Source organism: Carettochelys insculpta, chromosome 3 (assembly GCF_033958435.1).
Source record: "Carettochelys insculpta isolate YL-2023 chromosome 3, ASM3395843v1, whole genome shotgun sequence".
NCBI classification, from domain to species: Eukaryota; Metazoa; Chordata; order Testudines; family Carettochelyidae; genus Carettochelys; species Carettochelys insculpta.
Window position 1 is genome coordinate 163,101,205 of NC_134139.1, and position 24,435 is coordinate 163,125,639.

At 43.8% G+C, this 24,435-nt stretch overlaps 1 protein-coding gene across 1 annotated transcript in view; it reads right to left on the reverse strand.

Annotated features, from left to right (window-relative positions):
* Nucleotides 1–23,812, reverse strand: part of HCRTR2 (hypocretin receptor 2) — a 63,221-nt gene extending 39,409 nt beyond the window's left edge. The window contains exon 1 of the mRNA XM_074988887.1: nt 23,584–23,812. Within this exon, the coding sequence (XP_074844988.1) occupies nt 23,584–23,812 (229 nt within the window). The remainder of the gene's footprint in view (nt 1–23,583) is intronic.
* Nucleotides 23,813–24,435: the final 623 nt, after the last annotated feature.

Here is a 24,435-nt window from a genome sequence, read left to right on the forward strand (position 1 = left end):
TGCTTTAAATTTATTCTAATCAGTGACCCTGAACTGCTTCTTTCTGATACAACATTCTAATGCAAAAAATAACATTCAATCCAGAACCAGAGCTCAAATCTGAAAACAAACCAAAGCCATCTTCATTTATAAACATTTGGTGAACCATAATAACAGTAAGCTCTTGGATTTCCTGATGCAGCTTGGAATGATAGCAGAATGTCACACTCATTGGTTATCAGAGCACACTGAAACAAGAAGTACTGGAAATACTGCAAGAAAGTCTCCCGCAATAAACAAATTTTAGTTTTGCTACTAAATTTTCTGTATTTAGACAAACTGTACAACCAAATTTTGAGGAGTTCTGATCATCATCAGTTAACTTTGCAAGAGGTGATTTTTTGTTATGATGAAATCATCAGCTCTGCTGAAAAGACTATAATGTAATGAACATTCATGTTCTTGTAGTAGAATACACAGAGATATGGAAAGAGAAAGTGCATGAAACACACCTACACATTATCAAACTTTGTAATAGTGTTGCATTCACTTCTAAAAGTAATTTCTATGGCCTTTTAATCCCATTCAATGGCACAATGGGAAAAAGAAGCACAAGTTACAGTTTCAAGATGCAAAGTACAAAGTACAGGTTAAACCTCCACGGGCCAGAATGAGGGAGTTTGCCAGACCAGGGGACTTCAATTCTGGATTCCCAGCCACCGACCCCTCTGTTTGGCTCTGCTCCTGGCCCAGCCCCACTTCTGACCACCAGCTCCCCAGCCACCGGACTGGCCTCTTTCCATCCCTACCCTGGTCCACACTGGATAGCTGACTGGCTCCGCTCCTGGCTGCCAGACAGGCTCTGCTCCTGGACTAGTTCCTGGCCACCAGACTGGCTCTGCTCCCAGTCCCAGGTGGACTCCCAGCAAGTCCCCACTGCCACTGCAGTTCTCTGGTTCAAGGGCTCTCTGGTCCAGCAACATCTGTGGTGCTGCTGGACCACGGATGTTGCCACCCCAAAAAGTCCCAGACCAAAGAGGTTCAACCTGTACAACAACTGTGTGATGTTATGCTGGAGAGGACTATGATGATGTGTAGTAGAAGTAGTGGACTTGATGCTGACAATTAGAGAGGCATGACAAGGGCCCCACTCCTTGCGATGCAGCTTTCATGATGAATGCAAGTCAGGATAGGAAGTAAAAGAATCCCAAGTCATAGGGAGCCAATGAAAATCTAATCTGTCCATTCTTTCCCAGTGCATTAGGAGGCTGTCTGCAAAGAGGTAATACTGCTGCAGTGACATTTGGCTCATGTTTTAAAGGCTAGAAACTTTTAAAAATGATAGTTTAGATACTAAACAATTCTATGACAAAGGATGGACTGTATGGTAAAGTTTGTGGCCAGTGAATCACAGTATACAAAGATTGTGGTTAAGGATAGTTGGTTCAACTCTGGTCCTTAACTATAGAAAATCCAGTTGAAACACAGGCAAAGCTCCATCATCTGCCCCATACCAATCAGAAAGCTTCATAAACCAGCATTTCTGATCTAATTTGAAAGTCCAGTTTATAGTCCAGTTGGTGTGGGGTCGGCAGCCTCCCTCCCTGGTTCTGCATTGCTCTCCAGAAGCAGTAATATGTCCCTGCTTTTCCTGGGCAGAGGAACAGCCATGGGGCTCCATGAGCTGCCCCTGCCTTACCCCAAACACTTGCTCCACAGTTGAGAACCGCAGCCAAGGGAAGCTATAGGAATGGCACCTGTGGGTGGAGGCATCACACAGAGCCACCTCGCTGTGTCTCCACCTAGGAGCAACAGGGACATGTTGCTGCTTATGTGGGGCTGCCTGAGACGAGCATTGCCCAGACCCAGCACCCAAAATCTTTCCCATGTCCCAGCTCCTTGCCCTGAACCATCCTCTCACAATCCAAATGCTTAACAAGAATGTTTGACCAGCTGGCACACCCCCACTGCCCTAGCATGCCAGAGAACAACGTTCTTCTTGTATTGGGTACGTGTCATGCAGCTCTCACCCCACACAAGGCCTGTGCTTGGGGAACGTCAGGGAGCGCTAAGGCCTCAGTGCAGATGAAATCCAGCTGGAAGAGGAGTTGGATGGAGATTAAAGAGTGGAGGTTGGCAAAGGAGAGGGCTGCAGCTAGGACTGACATCATGAGTGGGTAGAGGGGGCAAATGACCTCAGGGCCAGCATTTCAAAGGCAGCATTTCAGCCACTGTGGCTGGTGTTCTGGGCCCCTTTGAAATGCAGTGGAGCACTTCCATGAGTGGCGCAGAGGGAGCGGGGGGGGGGGCGGCGTGCAGGGCTGATTGCCCCAAGCCCTGCCTCCTCCACCCTTGTCACCGCCCCATCCAGAGGCGGAGAGCTGGGCCTCCCTCCCACCTAGCTCCCAGGCCTGTGGCACCTCTCGGCACTGCTAGCTGCAGTCACGCTCCCTGATACAAGTGGAAGGGGACTGCTGGAACCCAAAAAAGTCAGAGTAGGAAGCAGATCAGGGAAGGAGCAGCAAGGGCTGAAAGGGATAAACCTGAATTGCTGGTTTGGATTGGAGCCCAGCGTAGAGGGTGGGTTTGGGTTCCCCTAGCAGCTGCTGGGAGAGAGGCAGCACGGTGGAGATGGAGATTGTCTGAAACGTTGAGGAAGGAGACCTTGGTGGGATCTGGGAAGCAGCAGATAACTGTGACATAGTTGGAGGTTTAAGCCACAAAGGAGAGGCATTGCAGCTCTGAGCAAGTGAGACAGTGGCTGAAGAACATTTGCCTGGGGCAGTAGGCCAAACAATTTCCAGACAGGGCACAAGGAGTGGCAAGCTAATTCCTCACAACAGCCACAAGGAACTGAAAATGCACTGAAAATAATCAGCTGCTGCTTTGCTCAGTTTCCCTTTCCCTTCCGACACACACACGTAATAGACAGTGTGCACAAGTGTTTGATGTAGTACACAGCATAGTAGCCAACTGAATGAACAGCAAGAGCTGCGTAATAGCAGTAAAACAAGAGAAGAAACACATGAATAGGCAGAGGAAGGAAAGAGGAAATGGGGAAATATTAGAAGAAGAGTGGGTAGGTGGAATTGAGGTCTGGCATTTTATTATCCATTTCAACATTCAACAAAAAAAAGAGGAAAAGAAAAACAAAAAATGAAAAAAGCAGAGTCTGCTCTTTCTTGAGGATGTAATGCTATTCGTACTTCATAAGCCATTTCAGCTTCTCTCGTTTTGTTTATGATATCAGTGAACAATTTTCCTCCCTAAAATAATGGAATAAGAGAAGTTGAAAATGGTTTACGAAGTACCAATAGCATCAGACAGAAAGTAAAGTGCATTTGAAAGTAAATTGCATTTCTACTTTGTTTATTTCAGGAAAGTCATCAGTGAGCTTTTCAATATTTTAGCTAATGATGCAAAAAAAAGGGTGGGGAGCATGTTAATTAAATTTGCTGAAGACAGTAAATTGATGGGGGCAGATTGCAAACAGCTGTTAAGATGAGATAACACAAAAGCTACGTGTACACGTGAAGCCTACATCGAAGTAGCCTATTTCGATGTGGAGACATCGAAATAGGCTATTTCGATGAATAACATCTACACGTCCTCCAGGGCTGGCAACATCGACGTTGCGCAGCACCACATAGAAATAGGCGCAGCGAGGGAACGTCTACACGCCAAAGTAGCACACACTGAAATAAGGGTGTCAGGCACAGCTGCAGACAGGGTCACAGGGCGGACTCAACAGCAAGCCGCTCCCTTAAAGGGCCCTTCCCAGACACACTTGCACTAAACAGCACAAGATCGAGCCGACAACTGGTTGCAGACCCTGTGCATGCAGCACGGACCCCCAGCTGCAGCAGCAGCAGCCAGAAGCCCTGGGCTAAGGGCTGCTGCACACGGTGACCATAGATCCCCGCAGGGGCTGGAGAGAGAGCGTCTCTCAACCCCTCAGCTGATGGCTGCCATGGAGGACCCCGCAATTTCGATGTTGCGGGACGCGCAACGACTACATGTTCCCTACTTTGACGTTGAACGTCGAAGTAGGGCGCTATTCCCATCCCCTCATGGGGTTAGCGACTTCGACATCTCGCTGCCTAACGTCGATGTTAACATCGAAATAGCGCCCAACACGTGTAGCCGTGACGGGCACTATTTCGAAGTTAGTGCCGCTACTTCGAAGTAGCGTGCACGTGTAGACACGGCTAAAGAGACCTCTACTCAGGAAGATATAGTCTTCTGGCAGCTTGGAGCTGTTAATTGGGCACCTTTTCTGAGAAGCAATCACTAAACTTTCTAAATATCTGAACTTATCTAAAAATAGGAGTACAAAGTAAGTTAGAAAAGTAATAAAAACACAGAGATGCAAAAAGAATAAGATAGATGGAAACCAATAATGCTGAAGTCCACAGCTGACAGGATATGATAACCTTGTACTATGACATGCTGGCAAAAAACGTCATGCAGTTTCAGGCTGCCTATGCAAAAGCATCACATGACCAGTCATAGAGGTGATTACCCTTTTTATATATGGCATACTCTGCTCTGTGCTTTTCAATGCCCGAAAGATGTCAACAGACTAAAGCAAATTCCCAGCAGAGTGACAAAAGGAGTAACTAGCTAGATTGCATTCCCTTTGTGCCATTCAGAACCTTAAAGTATTTTAATATAGGTATGTCAGAGTGCTCTCAGCCAAGTCCACATGCAAAGGAACCACCACCTGCTTCTGGGGCTTGCTAGGTACTTACACAGTTAATGGAATGGTAAGACTGAAATAAAATGAATGAGGAAAAATGCAAGGATCTATTCTTGATTGCCAAGCTAAATGACATTTATTAGTGTGAACCAGTTCCCCCAGGTGACACACTGGAATTCCTTACTATATTCAAAAATATACACGGGTCAACAATCAACAGGATAGTTTGTGCTCAGATCGAAACTGTGTAAACCAGAAATTCAACCTGTGCAATAATGTAAAGCAAAGTGTGTAGGGTAGCTGCCAATAGTACTGAATTTTGTGAACTTCCAAAAGCTGTTTTGTAATGTGGATAGAGAATCACTGTGGTGGATAATACAAGTCTATAGAACCGCAGTGAAATCATTCAAATTCTAAAAAAGATTGTATCAGAACATTCAATGTGCAGTTCAGATACACGCGGAACTAATTGACTGGTTTAATGTTTTCACTTGTGTCAAGCAAGATAGCATCTTCTTCCACATCACTATTGACTTTGTTACGTAAAAGACTACAAGTATGGAAACAGATATTGAACAGGTAGATGGTGAGCATGGAGTCTGACTTTGCAGACAATATCTGTCTTAGAAATAACTCAGAAGTTAGGCAGAAAGCCAGATGGTTTTGCAAATTCTGACAAGTAAACAGGTCTTTTCAATGAGTCAAAGATGGAAGTTCTGAAAAGTAATTTACCTGTCAATGATTTAATCTACTTGGAAGGTAAAAGTTTGAAAACACTTATTAATTTCACTTATATCAGGATCTGTCATCATAATATTGACAAGATTGTGTTTGATGTAAAGTCCACAGTAGGAAAAGTAAATGCTGTACTAAAAAAACAAACAAAAAAACCCCTCAATACCTTATGCCCATTTAATGTGATTGGCAAAAATATCAAACATAAACTCTTTCAAAGAAATGTCCTAAGTTTCCTCCTAAATATGGCAGTCCTAGGAAAACAGTAAGTCTGTGAAATGTAAACAATGCAGCTTTCAATGAAGATGCCTACTTAGAATAATCAAAATAAAATGGACTGATGAAATAAGTAATTAAGAAGTCATAGAATAGGCACAACTACCTACAATAAAAATATAATGGAAGAAGAGATGGACATATCTAGGGCATCTTTTAAGAAGACCCAGTACTAGCTTACCTAACCAAGCATTTGCTGGTGATTCCAGGGATTGAGAGACTGATGTAGAGACACACTACATAGCATAACAATGTGTGTAGTATGAGAGAGAGAGAGCTATGTTAGTCTGTAACTTCGAGAACAACAAGAAGTCCCGTGGCACCTTATAGACTAACAGCTATTTTGGAGCATGAGCTTTCATTGGCAAAGACCCGCTTCATCAGATGCATGAGTGTGTGTGTGGGGGGGGGGGTGGTTCCAGAGGGGTATTTAAAGAGTGGGGTCCCAGTAAAAGGGAGGGCCAGAGCTGACAAGGTCTATTCAGCAACGTGGAAATGGCCCATTATCAGTAGTGTGTATCAAAAGAGGAAAAAACAAGTCAGATCAGACAGGCCAATTGTCAGAGTCTAATGGGGAGAGATTAACACCCAGGGCAGAGAAGCTGCTTTTGTAAGGTGCGAGCCACTCCTGGTCTCTGTTTAATCCTTGGTTGATGGAGTCCAATTTGCAAATAAATTGCAGCTCAGAGTTTTCTCTCTCCATTTGCTTTTTAAAATTTCTTTGTTGTAGGACTGCAACTTTCAAATCCATTACTGAGTGTCCAGGGAGATTGAAGAGCACTTGAACAGCCCTCCCTTTTACTGGGACCCCACTCTTTAAATACTTCTCTGGAACCTACCCCCCCACCTCATGCATCTGATGAAGTGGGTCTTTGCCCACGAAAGCTTATGCTCCAAAATATCTGTTAATGTGTGTAGTGGCATTATTTGACATCAACATAAAACACTGGAAAAAAAGCCCAAGATAGGGATGGATTGGTACAATCTGACTTCTGTCTTACACCTCCAAAGCCATTGGAAGATGACTCAACTGATCAGTTTTTCATATCCATGTCTCATGTGCAAAAATTATTGCAGCTAATACTAACTGACAGTTATTGGTCATCTCTGCAGAGCTGACAAGTTCAGAGTCAGTCATCATTGTATTTAATGTATTTATTTAGATTTAAATAATAGAAAAATGCCTGTGCAAGAGCCCAATGCGATCTGATGCACACTAGGGATCTTTAAACATGCCATAGAACACATCACAAACATGCTCAAGCCCTACATGCTTCAAACATTACATGAGGTTTTTATCTTCATGGCCCATACTAAAATCAAGGGAAATTCTTTGGCTGAAATACTGTGCAACTTTGAAACTGTATCCTTCCAAATATGTCTATGTAGTGACATGGGGCAATGCTCAAATGGGTATGTAGGTAGAGACAGAAGGATCATGCAAAGGAAGCAATACTTCTCCACACAAGCCGAATGCTCCTGCAAACATCCACGTACAAATGCATGTGCATAAGACATTGCAAGCCAAGAATCAAACCACATCACTATTCAGCATCATGACTACTGTTCTGATCATTAAAATCAAACAAGCCAAAAAACATGCTCCTACAGTTACACTGAAACCTCTGACGGGCCTGTCCTTGGGAAGCAGCACCCAGAAAGGAGTTCCAGATCTGAGAAGCATAGCAAATAAAGGTGTGTAAATGAACAGCTAACAACTACCCAGGTAAAGCCTTGTTTCACTATGTTTCAGAAAGTGGTATGGGCAGGAGGAACTGGGAAGCAGTAAAAGTATCTAGAGCCAAGATATCACAGAATCACAGAATCACAGAGCTGGAAGGGACCTCAAGAGGCCATTGAGTCCAGCCCCCTGCCCCAAGCAGGATCAACCCCAACTAAAGCATCCCAGCCATGACAATGTTAAGCCAGGACTTAAAAACATCCAGGAATGGAGATTCCACCACTTCTCTAGGCAACGCAGTCCAGTGTTTCACCACCCTCCTGGTGAAGTAGTTTTTCCTAATATCCAACCTACTCCTCTCCTTTTGTAACTTCAGACCATTACCCCTTGCTCTGCTGTCTGTCATCACTGACAACAGTTTCTCTCCATCCCTTTTAGAGCACCCCTGAAGGAAGTTGAAGGCTGCTATTTAATCACCCCTCAGTCTTCTCTTCTGCAAACTAAACAAGCCCAAATCTCTCAGCCTGTCCTCATAGGTCATGTGCTCCAGCCCCTTAATCATTTTCATTGCTGTCTGCTGAACCTGCTCCAGAACATCCACATCCTTTCTGTACTGGGGGGGCCCAAAACTGGACACAATACTCTAGATGTGGCCTCACCAGTGCCGAACAGAGGAGAACAACCATTTCTCTAGATGTGCTTGAAATGCTCCTCCTAATGCACCCCAATATGCCATTGGCCTTCTTGGCTACAAGGGCACACTGTTTACTCATACCCAGCCTTTCATCCACTGTAATTCCTAAGTCCCTTTCTGCTTACTGCTGCTTAGCCAGTTGGTTCCCAGCCTATAACAATGCTTGGCATTCTTCCGTCCCAAGTGCAGGACTCTACACTTCTCCTTGTTGAACCGCATCAGGTTTCTTTTTGCCCAATCCTCCAATTTATCCAGGTCACTCTGGATTCTCTCTCTACCCTCCAACGTACCTACCGCTCCCCCTAGTTTTGTGTCATCTGAAAACTTACTGTGGGTGCAATCCTGTCCCTTATCCAGGTCATTAATAAAGATGTTGAACAACACCAGCTCCAGAACCGAGCCTTGGGGCACTCCACCTGAAAGTGACTGCCATCCGGATATTGAGCCATTGACTACTATCTGTTGGACCCGATGTCAAGCCAGCTTTCTATCTATCTTACAGTCCAGGTACCCAATCCATACTTCCTTAACTTATGGGCAAGAATGTCGTGTGAGACTGTATCAAAAGCTTTACTGAAGTCAAGGTATATCACATCCACTGACTTCTCCATGTCCACAGAGCCAGCTATCTCATCATTTGAAAAGCTAATGAGACTGGATAGAGAGGTGAGTTTCTGTTCAGTGAGCTATACTGCAATGCCACCAACATGTAAGTGTGTTAGCAGAGAGACCCAGTGACTGAACAGGCATGGAAAATTAGCTACTTTATTAGCTGCAGAGAAAGGTTTCTCCAAAACAAAACACAGGTACAGCATAAAGCTGAGATGAGGGAGCTTACGTTGTCCCTGCTAATATCGTATCTTTTCATGGGGGTAAAAATGGAGGATTTAACCACCAGAACTGTCACTTAGAAACTTTTCACATGTACTAAATTAGCCCAGAAAAGCCCTATTCTGTTCACATAACCCCCTCCCCCCAGAGTTCAGACATACTGTACAGGTAAGCCTTTGGCTGCCTTATTAATTGTGAGCAGCGAAAACCAAAACTAGCTGAAAGTTTGTTATTTGCCTTCTGGGTAACCTACCAAGCAGATGTAGCTAAGGGCATGCCCAGGGCATTTTCCCCTGTCACAATGAGATCCCTTTTGAAATTTCATTTCCATGGAACACCAACAACCACAAATAAGTGCTCATTACTTGTCAGTAAGAAATATTTCACCCTCAGCACTGTTACGGAGAAGGGAAAAGGAGACTGTCAGAGAAGTCCCACATTGCTACTGAGTGGTAACATACGTGTAACCCCACCTGTGAGAGGAGTCAAAACATGATTGTAGCCCATGTACTCGTAACCTTTAGGAATATGGTTTTTTCCACTTGTGCAGGATTCAGTTTTCTTCTTTTGGCACTGACCATATTTCCAGCAGAACTAACATCTTTCAGAACAGCACTAGAGGAGGACTAGCTAGTCTGCCTCATTTTCTTCAGCACAAAGTGTTTGCCACTGTAGCTGAATGGAGTTTGAGTTAAACTGCAATAATCAGTGTCAAAGTCACAAAATCCCCTGGCTTGTTCTTGTAGACAGGGGGACACAAATCATCTTCGAATGGCGTTATTTACTAAAGTGGGCAGTGACATATACTTTATTTACAGAGGTTTTCATGAATTGACATGCTTCTTCTGTTATAGTCTCATGCCAAATACCCAATAAAAAGACAGGACTATACATTGGTTAGCCTTTGGTAACTTAGCTTGTAGCAGCGTCCCAGAAAAATACAAATATTGGCAGTGTTTAATTACTGAACTGATAGAATTGGTACTTCCCATACATAAATATTGTCTTTTCCAGTGCACCAGCAGACAGATTACGCCCCACCCTACTATTATGCCTGCTGCAGCAGCACTGAAAGATGTGCTGAAATTCACATATATTTTACTAGGTTTCAAATGTGAACATAAGAAAACACAGTAAGTGTGCTGATAAGTCTGTTTTTCTGGGGCCCTGCTTTCAGACAGGACACATCCATTACAGAAGTAATGGCCAAAAAGTTAACTGATGTATAGCCGGTGACACTGACAAATCAGCTAACCTGAGCATGACTGATGACAGCAAAAGGTGTTGCAATTCTATCAGTATAATTCACTGATATGCATGGGTAGTGGATGAGCTGCTACTTGGGTAGGCAAACTGAGCAGCCCATGGCCCTGCCCATGCTTCTTTCCTGCTCTGTCCAGCTCCACGCCCACCCACTGTCTCCTTATTCTCTTCCCTCTGGCCTCCCTCTATGATCACCCCTTCCAGCCAAATTCCTGAACCCAAATGGAGAAAATGACATTTAAACTCTTCAAAAGTTTCTTTCTAAAGAAAATGGAGCATTTTCTCCACTGAATGCCTGTTTGTGAGGACTGGACATTCAGAAGGTACCTAATTAAAGCACTAAATTTGGTAATAAAAATATCAGTCACTTTATCCAGAAGTTTGTCAAAGATTTGCAAAAACTTTTCATTCAGCTGTCCTGTTGAATACATTAAATATTATGGAATACATGATGCAGCTTAAATGTACTTTTAAGCCTTCATAAAATAATAAATATGTAGTAATCCAGCATGAACACACTTAAACAAAGACAGGATTTTAAAATAAACAGTGTGGTTTAGTGTGTTCAGAACAAAAGTTCATTGCTTGTAGAAAAAGGGAATGCTCACTTATTTTGTCAGATCTCCATAATAACAGACATTTTTATGAAATTTCATCATCTGTTTTTTGTGTAGCAGTGCTATTTCCAAATAAGCTATTTCAGAATAATTCTTCTGGAAGAGCTTATTTTGGAATAAAGCTGCTGTGTAGACATACCCTAAGGTACTGATGGAGGGTTCTCTTAAAACTAGTTTATCAAATAGTCAGAAGTAAAGAAAGGGAAACTCGTTTGTTCAGCTATCTGGCAGAAAAGGAATGTTGTCCCTTTAGGGCTCTCTTAAACTCAGGGGTGATGGACAGGAAGACTTTGGAAGCAAGTTTTTGTACTATAGTAATTAAAATATGTCTTTTAGATAAGGGTGGTCTTTTGAAGAACACTCAGTGGCTGTTTCTACACAGGCCACTTCCTTTGGAAGTGACATGCTAATACAGGGAGCGGAAGATGCTAATGAAGTGCAGATGCAAATTCCCCACGCCTCATTACCATAAACTCACGTGATTTAGAGTCCGGAAGACCATTCTTCTGGACTTCAAAACGCTGAGTAGAAGCGTGGCCCCGGGGGAGGAGCAGGCGCGGGGGTTGGGGGGTGGAGCTTCTGGAAGAGGCTCCTTCTTCCCAAAAATTTTCAGGAAGAAGGGGCCTCCAGAAGAAGGACTTCCTTCTGGAAGCCCCCCCGGCAGCCGCACTTCTACAAGGCGTTTTGGAGTCCGGAAGAATGGTCTTCCAGACTCCAAATCACATGACGTTATGCTGATGAGGCACAGGGAATTTGCATCTGCACCTCATTAGCATCTTTCTCTCCCTGTATTAGCATACCACTTCCGAAGGAAGTGGCCTTTGTAGAAATCGCCAGATTGTGCATCTAAATATACATGCAAGGATCTTTTACAGATGTGATTTTTATAGCATTCAGCAAGAAGCTAATGAAATATTTAAAGCAAATTTAAAAATATTACAGTAATGCATGACTGTTTTTGTCAGCAAGTTCAGAAACTGACAGTATACACCTCTGGAATGGCACATGCCTATTAAATGGCCTAATTACCACTTAATGGCTCTTTTGCAGATTCAGTGCCATGCTAGTAGGTCTGGCAAGCTGGAAGGTTTTTCACTTTTCAGTTAACAGATCCACTTCGGTGGAAGATTCATCAGTCTGAAAGCTGCAGCAACCTGATGTGGAAGCCTTCAGGAACGGTCAAAATACGAATAGAAAGAGGAGAAAGGTTGAACACTAAGACCCAGAGAAGGCTTTACTTTCTCTGGCCTCTTATACTTGCTGCGCATGCCTGCATGTGATATCAAAGAGATTTACTAAATTGGCAATCTCTAATCGCATTCTTTTGTAATAAGACAAATCAAAGGTAGATGTGTTTGTGCACATGTATCCTGCTAGAAATTTCTCAATTGAATCAAATTAGCTTTTAGATGGTGAATCATTTTGAGGTCTTAATTGCTTTATATTATGTATGCACCATGTTCAGGTAATCTTAAAGTCAAAAATGTGAGGCACTGCAGGAAGCTAATAATATTAGCTACCTCTTCAGTTTACTGAGCCCTATTATCATGAACAACTGGCTGTTACCTTATGGCTATGTTTATGCAGAGCTCTGCTGGCAGAGCTATGCAAAGTGAGCTTCTCGGGATTGCAAAAGGCTGCCCATTTGCATACTCCCAAATTTCACTACCATAGCCATGTGAGTTTGTTGCCGGCAGAAGGGGGTGCTGGCACTGCAGAGGCCATGTGGATGTGCCTCTTCTGGCTAAACCTTCCTCTGTCACCAGTCCCTTATGCCTCAAACATTGACAGAGGTGAGTAATGAGCTTCAGGAGTATGCAAACAGGCAGCCATTTGCAATCCCGAGAAGTGTACTTTGCATAGCTTTGCTGAGAGCAGCACTGGGCAGAGCTCCATGTAGACCCAGACTATAACTAGATTACTTGTGTATGTGCAGGAAATTGAATGGGTATTTAAAGAGTGGGGTCCCAGTAAAGAGGAGGGCCTGAGCTGACAAGGTCTATTCAGCAAGGTGGTAATGGCCCAGTATCAACAGTACTTATCAAAAGAGTCAAAAACAAGTCAGATCAGACAGGGGGATGTGAGCCTTTGTCAGCATCTAATGGAGAGATATTAACACCCAGAGCAGAGAAGCTGTCTTTGTAAACTGCAAGCCACTCCCAGTCTCTGTTTAATCCATGGTTAGTAGAGTCAAATTTGCAAATAAATTGCAGCTGAGAGATTTCTCTCTGCATTTGATTTTTTAAATTTTTTTTGTTTCAGGTCTTTGCCCATGAAAGCTTATGTTCCAAAATATCTCTTAGTCTATAAGGTGCCACAAGACTTCTTGTTATTCTCAAAGCTACAGATTAACATGGCTACCTCTCTGATACTTGTCAGGAAATTGAATGTTAACTTCAAGGTGGTAGGTCAGCATGTGCTCAACAAAAAAGATCCCCAGTTACTTGTTGTGCTCAAAACACTCAACCATCTACTTCAGCTATAAAAGTGGAACCTCGATGCCTAACCTTGTATCTCTACTCTGCTGCAAATAACTGGGAAAAGAGTCAAGCTGTAGGACTGTGATCCCCAAATATTTACTTAGCACACTCTGTAAATGGAAGGGAAGTCTTTAATGGACTCCACATCTAGATGCATTTGGATTCTAACATAATTATAATTTCAGAGAGACTTTTTCAAGCCAGAAGAGTCATCCATCACCACCACATATCTCCTTCAAGGTCTTTATATACACCACAAAGGCTTACAACCTGTCCCTTTCCTTCCCTTTCCTTTCTGCCACATGTACTCAAAAACCAATTTATTCTCAATACAAAACCTTGATGGTGACATCATGTTATTTTGCATTAATATTTCAACACACCTAACTGTCACGTAGTTGATCCATTTGGAAAGTGCTTCAGGTTTAAAACTGAAGTCGCTTTTAAGGTTTCGTGTAGCATCCTATCTTATTCTCTCTGCCTCACACACACACCCCCCATTCCTCCTGGAGTCCTTCCCTGGTGTCACCAGCACTTGGTAAGCCCCATAAGACACTTTAATTTGCTGCAGAAAGCAGGGGTTAGTGCGAAATGGCATGGATGAGAATGTTGTCTACAGGAAGGGCATCCAGGAGATTGAGCCCTTATTTGTCTCTGACGGCTAGTGCTAGTGGTAAATAACAATGAAAACCTCTCTAAAGTATCCCCCAGTATTGTCAACATGTAATATATTGACCTGATTTTATGCGCTATTTTAAGAAGCACCAATTATTACAAAGCACCCTGGGTCTGCTCTACTGGAAACTTTTCCTGATAATACTAACCCTATACAGCTTTGTTATTCCTTGTAGTGCCAATACCATGTATTGAGGGTTTATGAGTCTTCTCCTTTGCTTAGCTTTTTGAGCTCAAATACTAGAAGATCATGTTTGGAATGGATGTGCAAGATTCATTCTCCTGCAGCTAACCACGTCGCTCACTAAACTGAAACGTCATAGAAACAAACTTACATTCCCTAAAACAATGCAGAATCGTCCTACTGGTTCTGGTATGCCTTCAATAGCAAACTTTAGAATTCAGGGGTCTTGCTTGTATCACAATTGTTCTTCTGCCTCTAAAAAGGGTAAGGTGATAAACAGTAATTGCCTGGAGATGAAAATGAGAAGCTGACACATAGCATGCTAAATGGTCTCACAGTGAACATCGCTTCACATATAAGGAGTTCTATATTTTAATAGACTGAATTCTTTAAATTTAATAACCAGATTTGCATTCCAACACAATGGCTTGATAGCAGTTTCTGATGATTTAGTACTCTCAGTACCATCGAATGTCCTTATCAACCTTCCTTATTAAAATTAAAGATGGATGGCAGAGCAGAAAATGTCCAGTTCTGATGTGAAAGATGAGCAGTCCAAGAACTGTGGCACAGGACCTCAAGAAGCCCAGTGGATACCAATCACAGTTCAAGTCTCAGTCTTTTCACTTGGTTGGTAACTAACCAAGGGATTATTCAGTCCAGTCTAGTGCTACTTCCTGACAGATACTTTTTATCTTCCACTTGTACAAGTGTGGTTGAGGTAGATACAGTAAACCTCCCTGCACTCTTGAGAAAGCATGTGCACAATTTTAATTCCTGCATTCCAGGGACGGCAGGGAGAGGTCTTTCATGGCATCCTAGAAGGAAAAAACAATCCTGGATGGATGGAGGTGGGACCAAATCTTGGATCTTCCTGCTTCTCACTGGCCCAGCAGCATCAGCTAGGCCCAGGTAGGTAAAACCATGCAAGTTTGTAATCGGTAAATATGCATCTTGTATATGGATGTGTCCTATAAAGATGAGGCAGTGCTTAGCTAATTACTGATTGAGTATTTACACCTGGAGATCCAGCCAAGAGCTCATTGCCTGTAGACTGCAATCAGTTCTGGAGTGTGAGGTTCCTGTTGTGCTAAACACAGAGGAAGCATAAAGCACCAGCAGGAGTGGTCACTCACAGTATGAGGGCAGGGGATGGCTGGGCAGCAGGAATCCATCTTGAATCCGTTAAGAAAAAATAAGCTGTAAAACAGCAAGGAACAACAATGCCATACTGGCACCAGCATAGGCTGCATTCTTACTCACAGGGAATGCAAGTGCTACTTTTTCACACTATAGGCTTTCGCTAGGATCATCTCTCCCTTTAAGAAGACTATGGACACCTTTCTACAGAGCATATTAAGGGAACTAAGTGACAAGCAACACAAACAATAAGCCTAGTTCCTTGTTGCTCAGGATCAGAGTAAATTATCCTTTTCTTTTGAGCTTAACATACTTAATCTGCTTTGGGAAGATTCTACACAATTTCTGCTAGTCTTTGCTAGTCTGGTTTAGTTTTGTTCTGACAACTTGACGATGGGCACCTGATGAGGTAAACAGATTCATACATGCCTAAGTACAGTAAATCCTCGAGATATGAGCAATCAAGTTGTGCATGTCTCAGGTTAACATGACTGCCACCCCTGACAGGAGTGGGGAAACCTGACAGTTGCTGTCCCAGACAGGATCAGGTTCCTGCCCCTGTCAGGGACAGCAGCCACTCCTTTCAAAGGTCGCAGCTGTGAGTCAGGCTGCCGTCCCTGACAGGAGTGGTTTCTCAGTCACCAGAATGGCAGGGAGCTGGGAACCAAGTGGCAGCTGGGCTCCCAGCTCCCCTCTGCTTGCAGAGCCAGGAAACTGAGCAGGGCAGCAGGCCTGGTTAAGTGGAGGGGAGCTGGGAGCCAGGCTGTTCCTAGTTCCCAGCTCCCCTCCCCCGGATGGAGCCAGGAAACTGACCAAGGCTGCTGTCCTGCCCAGTTTCACCTCTCTGCAAGCAGAAGGCAGCTGGGAGCCAGGACCTGAGCGCTCCCCACTGCTTGCAGGACATGGGAAACTGAACAGCTGGTCAGTTTCCTGGGTCCCACAAGTGGCAAATATTGGGGAGACAGGAACCAGGCTGCCCCCTGGTTTCTGGCTCCCTGGCACTCTGGGAGCCAGGAAACTCAGCAGCCCAGCTGGGCTGGTCAGTTTCCAGGCTCTCGCAAGCCCAGAGAAGCTGGGTACCTGGCTACAGCCTGGTTTCCATCTCCACTCAACTTGCATGAAAATTTGAGTTCCGCTGTGGATTACAGAAACGCAACCCACACATAACTCGAGGGTTTACTGTAATTATAATGCAAATATTTCAGCTAAAGAATTGTTGTTTGCATCAATATGAATGTTGGATCTTCCTTTGTGATTAGCACATGATAACATATAATATTAGAACCAATTAAAAGCAATACAAATCAATTAAAATTCAGAACCTAACTGTGTCTCTGCAATTATCCATGCAGCCCAAGCAAGTTAAATCTACATATGATGGAATATCACAGCCTCATAAAACAATGATGATGCACAAGTGTCTTGAAAGAAAGACTGGAAAAGAAGAACCTAGATGCAAAACGTAAGAAGAGTCAAAATATGAACTATTGCTCCACTGTTCCCCTCACTATTGCTGCTGACTACATGAAAATCCAGATGGACATTACTCAAAGTGAATTGATCATCAGAACCTAATTGGTTCTCTGGCTTTCATGTTGCATTTGCGCTCATTTATAAATATACTATTTATGGAGACTAATTTATTATCAGTTCCTCTAAAAGTAAAATGGAGATGGAGTCAAAATTACCAAAAACAATTAATCAAGACACAGCTGTCCAAGGAATAATTTGTATAAATTATTACAATCCCTGAGAAATACTCAAATTGGTAGTGATGGCAAAACATGAATTTAATTATGTTTATGATCTAAATGACATTAACAGAGCCGAGAAAATAATTACCATGCTAGCAGACAATGAGGGAAGAAAGCAAGGCCTTATTCTACAGAAATAAATACGAGAAACAGCTGTTAAACTATTTGAAATACAAACAGTGCTGGCCTTCAACTGTAACCCCACGGAGCATTTGCTAACTTCTGGAACTCTGGACCCAGCATCTAGGGGATTCTCATCTCTGGACTCTGATAATAATGGCTGTCAGAGTCCTCTGACATCCATTCTCAGCATACTTGTTGTAATGGGTGGCAGCAGAATGAATTAGATACTCCATCTGAGGCCAATAGAGAGCTTCTGCATAGATTAATACAGACAAGCACTATGCTGGTCCAGTTATGAGCCAGGGCTGTTCAGCCCTTCAGGGTCTGTGTATGTCTGGTAGTGAACTTCCTAGCCCAATCCATGGATCTGTGCTAGCAGAACTCATGCTACTGCACAGAAAATAGCAGTGTGGATGTTGCTTTGTCAGGGCAGTTCCACCAGGCTTGAGAGGCTGAGTTCCAGCCAAAGCCACTGTGTTTAAACAGCTATTCTCAGAGTGCTAACATAAGCTCATGGGTGCACATCTGCCAGCATGGGCTGAGAAGCTCACCCCCCAGATGCAGTGCAGCCTTGTCCCCAGTGGGTGGGGCCAGCCTGGCTCAGATACAAAGAGGCTCATTTTCATTTCAGTTTTGACTTTTGAACGTGGGTGCTGACAGAGAAGCAGAACAGCTCAGGGAAGATCTGATTAACCCCCATCTCCACAAGGGGAGTCTTTGAACCGCTGTGGGATCTGCTACCCCTGGCAGTTCCAGCCCTGCAGAGACCAGTGTTGAACACGGCTGAGTATTGACCTACCAATGAGAGCCAAGAGACAGCTGAGATCTGCACAGAGCTCTGAACTAGGGAACCAGGAGAGGACTCTGCCCCACCCCACAGTGAGCGACTAAGAAGTTTTGTTTAAGCCAACATTCACAGCACACTAATATCCAGACATCCTCAGCATCCCACTTGCCTGGGAAGCAGGCAGGGCAGAGACGGATCTGGGGAACAGTTCTAAATGAAGGAGGTAAGAAATTTGTTGATAGTTTAGGACTCAGTTAACCATAACCCTTTCCTTCCTCAGATCCTGTTTTCCTTCCCCCTTCCCCAAATCCCCCTTTGTTATACTGTTGGGTGTGCCACTTATTTGATGGGAGTTGTGCTAATGTACTTTGTTGCAACACGTACTGGTTTTATACTCCTTGCCAGCAGTGGTAGCTTGAGTCATTTCCCCAGGGGCAGCACCCTTTGTATCTTGCGCACAGTGAGGGGTCACCTTGGATGGGGCCACTGATTGTTCCAAAAAAGAGCCAGGGACTGGGTTGTGGGTGGTTGTGCATAGTGGCTGAAGTAGGCATCAGGCAGCTGGAGACTGGAGACCAGGGTGAGAGGTGGAGCCAGAAGCCAGGAGTTGAAGTCCAGGGTCAGAACTGAAGTCAGGAATCAGGGAGGCAGGTAAGAACTGAAGGGAGGCAACAGAGGTACAGGGCCAAGGCTGTAATAAGGTAGGAGAAAGCGAGCGCACGAGCTATCACAGCCCTGTGGGAATGAGTTGCACAGCTGCTGAACTGACACTGCTGTTGCATTGAGAACTGATCTTCTGGCACTTCCTACCAATCAAGTGGTGTTGCCACTCAGACAGCCTTCTACCAGCCAGCTGCACTTGACCATTTCCCCAGAAACTGACTGCTGCAATTCTTGGATCCTGATACACCCATGCATGGAGAAGGGAGAAGTGACTCCAAGTAGCGAGTACCAGGGTAGGTGGCTGATGCACACTGTGGTGGAGGGCTACAGAAATACAGCACCACAGTGACCAGAACATCCTTCACAGATGGTCTGCTCAGTTTACACAGGTCATACAACAGAGGAACTCTTTAACTTATTGACAGGGAACACTAGCTGTAGTACCCAGGGACATTTGCCATAGAAGGAAAAAATAATCCCACAGCCTTAAAATCCATGACCTTCTTCTCAAGTTTCCTGCAAGACCCACTTCACACTGCAGCAATACAAAAGACCTGGCAGTTACAGATAGCTAGATTGTGAGGCAAAAGGGACATGTACAACCAAACTCTTTGTAATAACAACTGTAAAATGTAAACAGAAATAAATCATATGTTTGATTCAATTACCCTTCCCCCTCCATTTTCATATCACTTGTCCTTTCTAGACCAAAATAGCTTGGGGACAAGGACTGAACTTTCCTATGTGATTGCACAGCATCTGGCACAATGGGTCCTGATCTTGACTGGGACCTCTGAGCACTACCGAAATATAGATAACAATGCAGAAGCTGTCTGAAATATGCTTCATTATATGATGTCCTTCATAGTCACATTCTTACTCTGGCTGTGGTAAATAAATCCCTGTATTCATGTCCGAAGAGCAGTGACATGACAGCAGAATATTCTAAAGACTTCACAATCCATCCTTAGGTTCAAACACTCAGCAACTGATCTTCTGGTGCTCTGCTGCATGCCATGCATCCATTTCTTTGCTGACTATGCCCTACCACAATGATCCTCCACCATTCCTTCTAGAATAGTGTGCCCAACGGTATTTCCATCTCTGCACCCATCATTGTCAAAGTACAAAAACTTACTTCTGTTGATTTCTACAATCAAGGCCTGCTTCTCTAATGTGAGCACTTTTTTTTTCCCGCTCAGGACATTCACAGAAGGCTTTGCCAGCACCACGCATCTTTCATTCAAACTGTGGAGTTAGCAATGGCTATGAATTTCAAATCATCCCAAGATTATGGACCAGATACCGGTATCACTTGCACTGAAGCCAAAAGAGATAATCAATGTAAAAGTAATTTAGGTGAAAGGGGATCAGTGCTTAGGAATTTCTCAAGTTTCTGATTTTCTACCACTCGCTCTCTATGACTAACACCATGACCAAATGTTCAACTGAAATTGTATTGGGTTCCTAGTCTGGTTAAGAGGACTGGTGAAAATGGAAAAGAAAAGAAAACAGTTTTAATAAGAATGCACTATTGTCAGATTTTAAAATGGTGCAATTTGTTGGGACCTTCATTGAAGACAAGGGAACTATGCCAACACACACCAGCTAAGGACTCGGGTAAACATATGTAACTGTAGGTCACATGTGACAGCCTGACTTTTACAGCAAAGTGTTTTTTGCTACAATTCCTAATACAGCTCTGCACAAGTTCCTCTTTAGAGAGACAAATGCTATAAATGAAGTATTAAAATAATTTTGTTGCAGAAAAACTAGATTTATTTAAGAAAGGAATTTCAGTTCGTTTGAGACTCAGTAAATCTCTGGCTTCACTAGCCATGTCTTCTTCAGATACTCATAGGCTTTCAGGTCCAGCCACCTGTAAGTCTGCACATTACTGTTCAAACTTATTGCTTATTACCTCGTGTCTCAGACACAGTGCAAGTACCTCCTTAAAGTGCCCTCTCAAAACATCCAGTATCTCTGCAGTGGTTCTTGCAATTCTCCAGTTCCACCTTAAAATTATTTGTGTCAGTGATGGGCCAAGAGCCACTCATGCTAAGGCGAGGAAAAACAATCTTAAATGCTGGAAGTTTGCTAAACACTGGCAGCTACTGTACAGAGTGAACACAGAACATTATGTTAATTCTTAATGCAGGAACATCTGAGTGTTTCATTTTTTCAGAGAATATGTTCCTGTTGCTCAGCCTGTGGTCCAGGAACCACTAATGGATCCCACACATTGGGGAATTGGCAATTGGAAAATACATTGGATCCATAAAAGGGTTTATTTTACAAAGTGGACTACTAGGCTACATCTTGTTCCTGGTAGTCCTCCTTTATCCTCTTCCCCTATTCTCCACCTGGGAAGTTGTGTGTTTTTTTCAATAATTCCTCCCATTCCACCTTGCTCAATGGATGTTTGAATTTGTTTTTAAATCAAATCACTTTGTAGTGCTGCTTTTATTAACTCCTTTATCATACAGTTGAATTCAAACACACCATATTGTTCATTCACTTGCCTCCTATTTTCAGTCATTTCCTCCTGAATGGTAGCAAGTCAGTCCAAGACGATTTATTCTTGTGGCTGCACTTGCTACTTCATGGGTCAGAATTCTTTTCTGTGTGGAACTCATGATACTAATTGGGCGTGCACACTTGGATTGTGACTGAACCCCAAAGATGTCTGGGCATTTGAACTCCCCCATGAGTCCAGTATCCTGTAGTTTCAAGTACTTTGAGCTTGGGTCCCTGAGTGCAGCTTTAATTCTCCTCCATGTGTGTGGCATGCTTGACTTTTCCTAGAAATTAAGCCTTGGATATAACCGCTAACTTGTTTCTTTACAGCTCTGTGCTTTATTTCCTTAAATCAGTCCTTTATTTTTCCTCAGATCTACCCTTTGGCTTGTACTTCTGGTTCTGAGGATGTTGACTCCTCATACATCCCTTCATGTCCAGTCTCTTCCCCCAAGCTGCCTCATTCTCCTCAGCTTTTTCTCCTTATTCCAAAGCCATCTCCCTTCTCCTCCCAGCACTCTTCTCTCACTTCAAACTTTAGATCTGCCACTATACACAAGCTCCTCTTCCTCCATCTTCCTTTCCCACCAAATTCCCTCTCTGCATTCGCTCTCCAAGCATTCTCACTGTTCGCCATGCCTCCATATTCCTGCTTGTCCTTCTGTGCTGCTCCCTGAACATTCTGGTTCGGCACCATTCCTCCCTCCCTCCACCTCAAATGTGTCAGCCTCTGATACCTCTTCCCTCCACCTCCTCGTTTCCTTGGCAATCTTCTATCCTCTCGACATATTTCAATCTCCCTTTACTCCCTTTTCGCCATGCCCTCTGCCCTACCAACCTCTCCCCACTACCCACCTGTCTTAAATACATTACATTGTCCTTCTAATTGTTCTGCATAACATCCCTCCATCTCTTGCCCTAAATATTGCCTCTACTTCCAAATTTCATCTTTCCCACCCCCATACTATTGCATGCCTTTTGCCTAACAACTCTCCCTGACCTTCAGACCCTTCAGTCAACCTTCCCACTTCACAGTTTCTCTTCCCAAACTTCTCATTCTTTCAACTACTCACTTCACTCCTCAAATTCTCTCCTTATTCCCATACCCCGCCCCCCACATCTTTGATCACTTTTCCCAAAGGCCATTCCAACCCCTGGTTATTTCACTTCCCCATTACTCCTCTCTCCTCAGCTTCCCCTATCTTGACTCTTAACATTGGCATTATTCTTTGCAACTGTCAGTCTTGATGTTGATTTTCTCCATCCCTTGCTTCACATCCTCCTGGCCTCCATCCATCACTCCAACATCCTCTTTCTCTGTTGCTAGATTAGTTACAATACCTTCAACCTTGCCCTTTGCTCCGCTTCACTTTCCTGCCCTTTCAGACTTCACACCTCTACTCTCTTTTCTTTGCCTCCTCTACCCCCACCCCAAGTTCACCTCCCACAAATTCCCCAGGGAGGCTGCCTCCAAGTCCCCCCAAGGTGGTCCACCCTTCACTTTTTACCTTATAGATATCTTCTGAGTAACACTGCATGAAGTAGCAGCTACTGTTCTTTGTTTCCTACTAGCTACCTCTCCTACTCCACAGATGAATGAAATTTGGGTGGGAGTATGTGGAGAGAGACATAGATATTTCCGTCTCCTCTCCCTCCCTGGCTGAAAGTTGAGAGTGCCCCACTCTGTATAGTTATAGCCTTAGACCCTAGCATTCACTCTACACATAGACATCTATTCAAACAGTTGATCCATGAACAAGGTCTTGATCTCACCTGCTTTCCACATTTGCCCATGCCAGGAGTGCTCCTGTCAGGTGAGCAATGACTGCCAATCCATTTAAATGTCAAAGTTAAACTCTGCCAGCTGAGTTGAGAATGTCTGAATGAAAAGCGGCATGATGACCAGGCACAGACATGCTGTCAAGAGCAGCTGTCAGCACTGCATGAGGGGAAACATCTGTCTGTAAAGATCTGAATGGGGCTGGAAAATTTCAGCACCGTTGCCAGCTGGACAGAGATTAGAGAACAAATATTTCATTGACACAATCTTCCTACTTTGAATGAGCTTGTTACTTAGGGATTCTAATTACAATTGCAACTAATTGCCAGGAAAGAGCTAAAAAGCTGGATGTCTTAATGTAGTTCTTGAAAATGTAAACACTCATAAAAGCTGCTTTTAACTGTCTGAAAAGATTATAGTCATGGTGCTACCAGCCTGTTAAATGCCACAAGCATGCCAAATGACATGAAGAGTTAGCAATTTTCGTTTCAAAATAAACTGTCAGGTACAAACACATTCATCCCATCTGTTTGCCTAAATCTAACTTTCACTCTGAGAAACAAGAAACAATGTTCCCAACTGTCACCGCTATGTTGCTGAGAGTTTAACTCACCTATGTTTTATTCATCATTTAATCAGTCTGAAAATCAAACCAAACAGGTTATATTATGACTCTTCTGAGGAGAAATGCAGAGTGTTACTCACCCAGGATGTTTCCAATGAGAGACACAATGAAAACAACAATATACCCTGCAATCAGGACCCATTCATATTCTTTGGGATGCAAATATTCCCTCCATAGGTATCTCAGAAATTCCTCATCATCATAGTCAGCAGAAGGGATTGAAAAAGGTTCCTGCGTATCATTCCGTTCCGGAACAGACGACCAGTTCCTATAAGAAGGGAAATCATCATCCAGTTCGATCTCGGACATCACTGATGGTAGGCTGGGTCTGGATCAAGCCTTCTTAGTACTTCCAGTTTCTCTGAAGCCCATCCGTTTACACTTGTGCTGTGCAGACACACACCCAATGTGAGGAGCAAAAGCAAAAATGCAATGAAAAGTTACAGAGTTAGTGATCAGAGAGGCTTTGACAACTTCTCCCACTACCTTGGCAGCACTTCCCAGCAAAGCTGCACACACAGCTGCTCTGGGAGAGGGAATGAGGACCCAGCATCGGAGGCTGCTGTGACAGAGGAGCCAGCACAGCACATGCTTACAAATGCATCACTCTGGCACAGACTCTGCAATACACAGCAAATCCTTAGGGGGAGAAAGAGGAGCGGGCACTTTGCTTCCAGATGTGAGAGTATATGTGATCCAACCTGTAAGCAAGTGTGTACTTACCTCACTGCCTAGGTATACAAGGGTACGCTGCCATGTGGCTCAGACATTTAGGAATCCTAGATGTACACTCACACCTGTCCTTGATTCTCCAAAACTGCCCTCCCTGGCTCAGCAGCCCCTTCTCTGTGCTGGTTCCCTTCCCCTCTGCCTCCTCTTCTCATGCCTGTTTCTGTGACTTCCCTTCCTCCCCTAGTTTCCCCATACAGTCT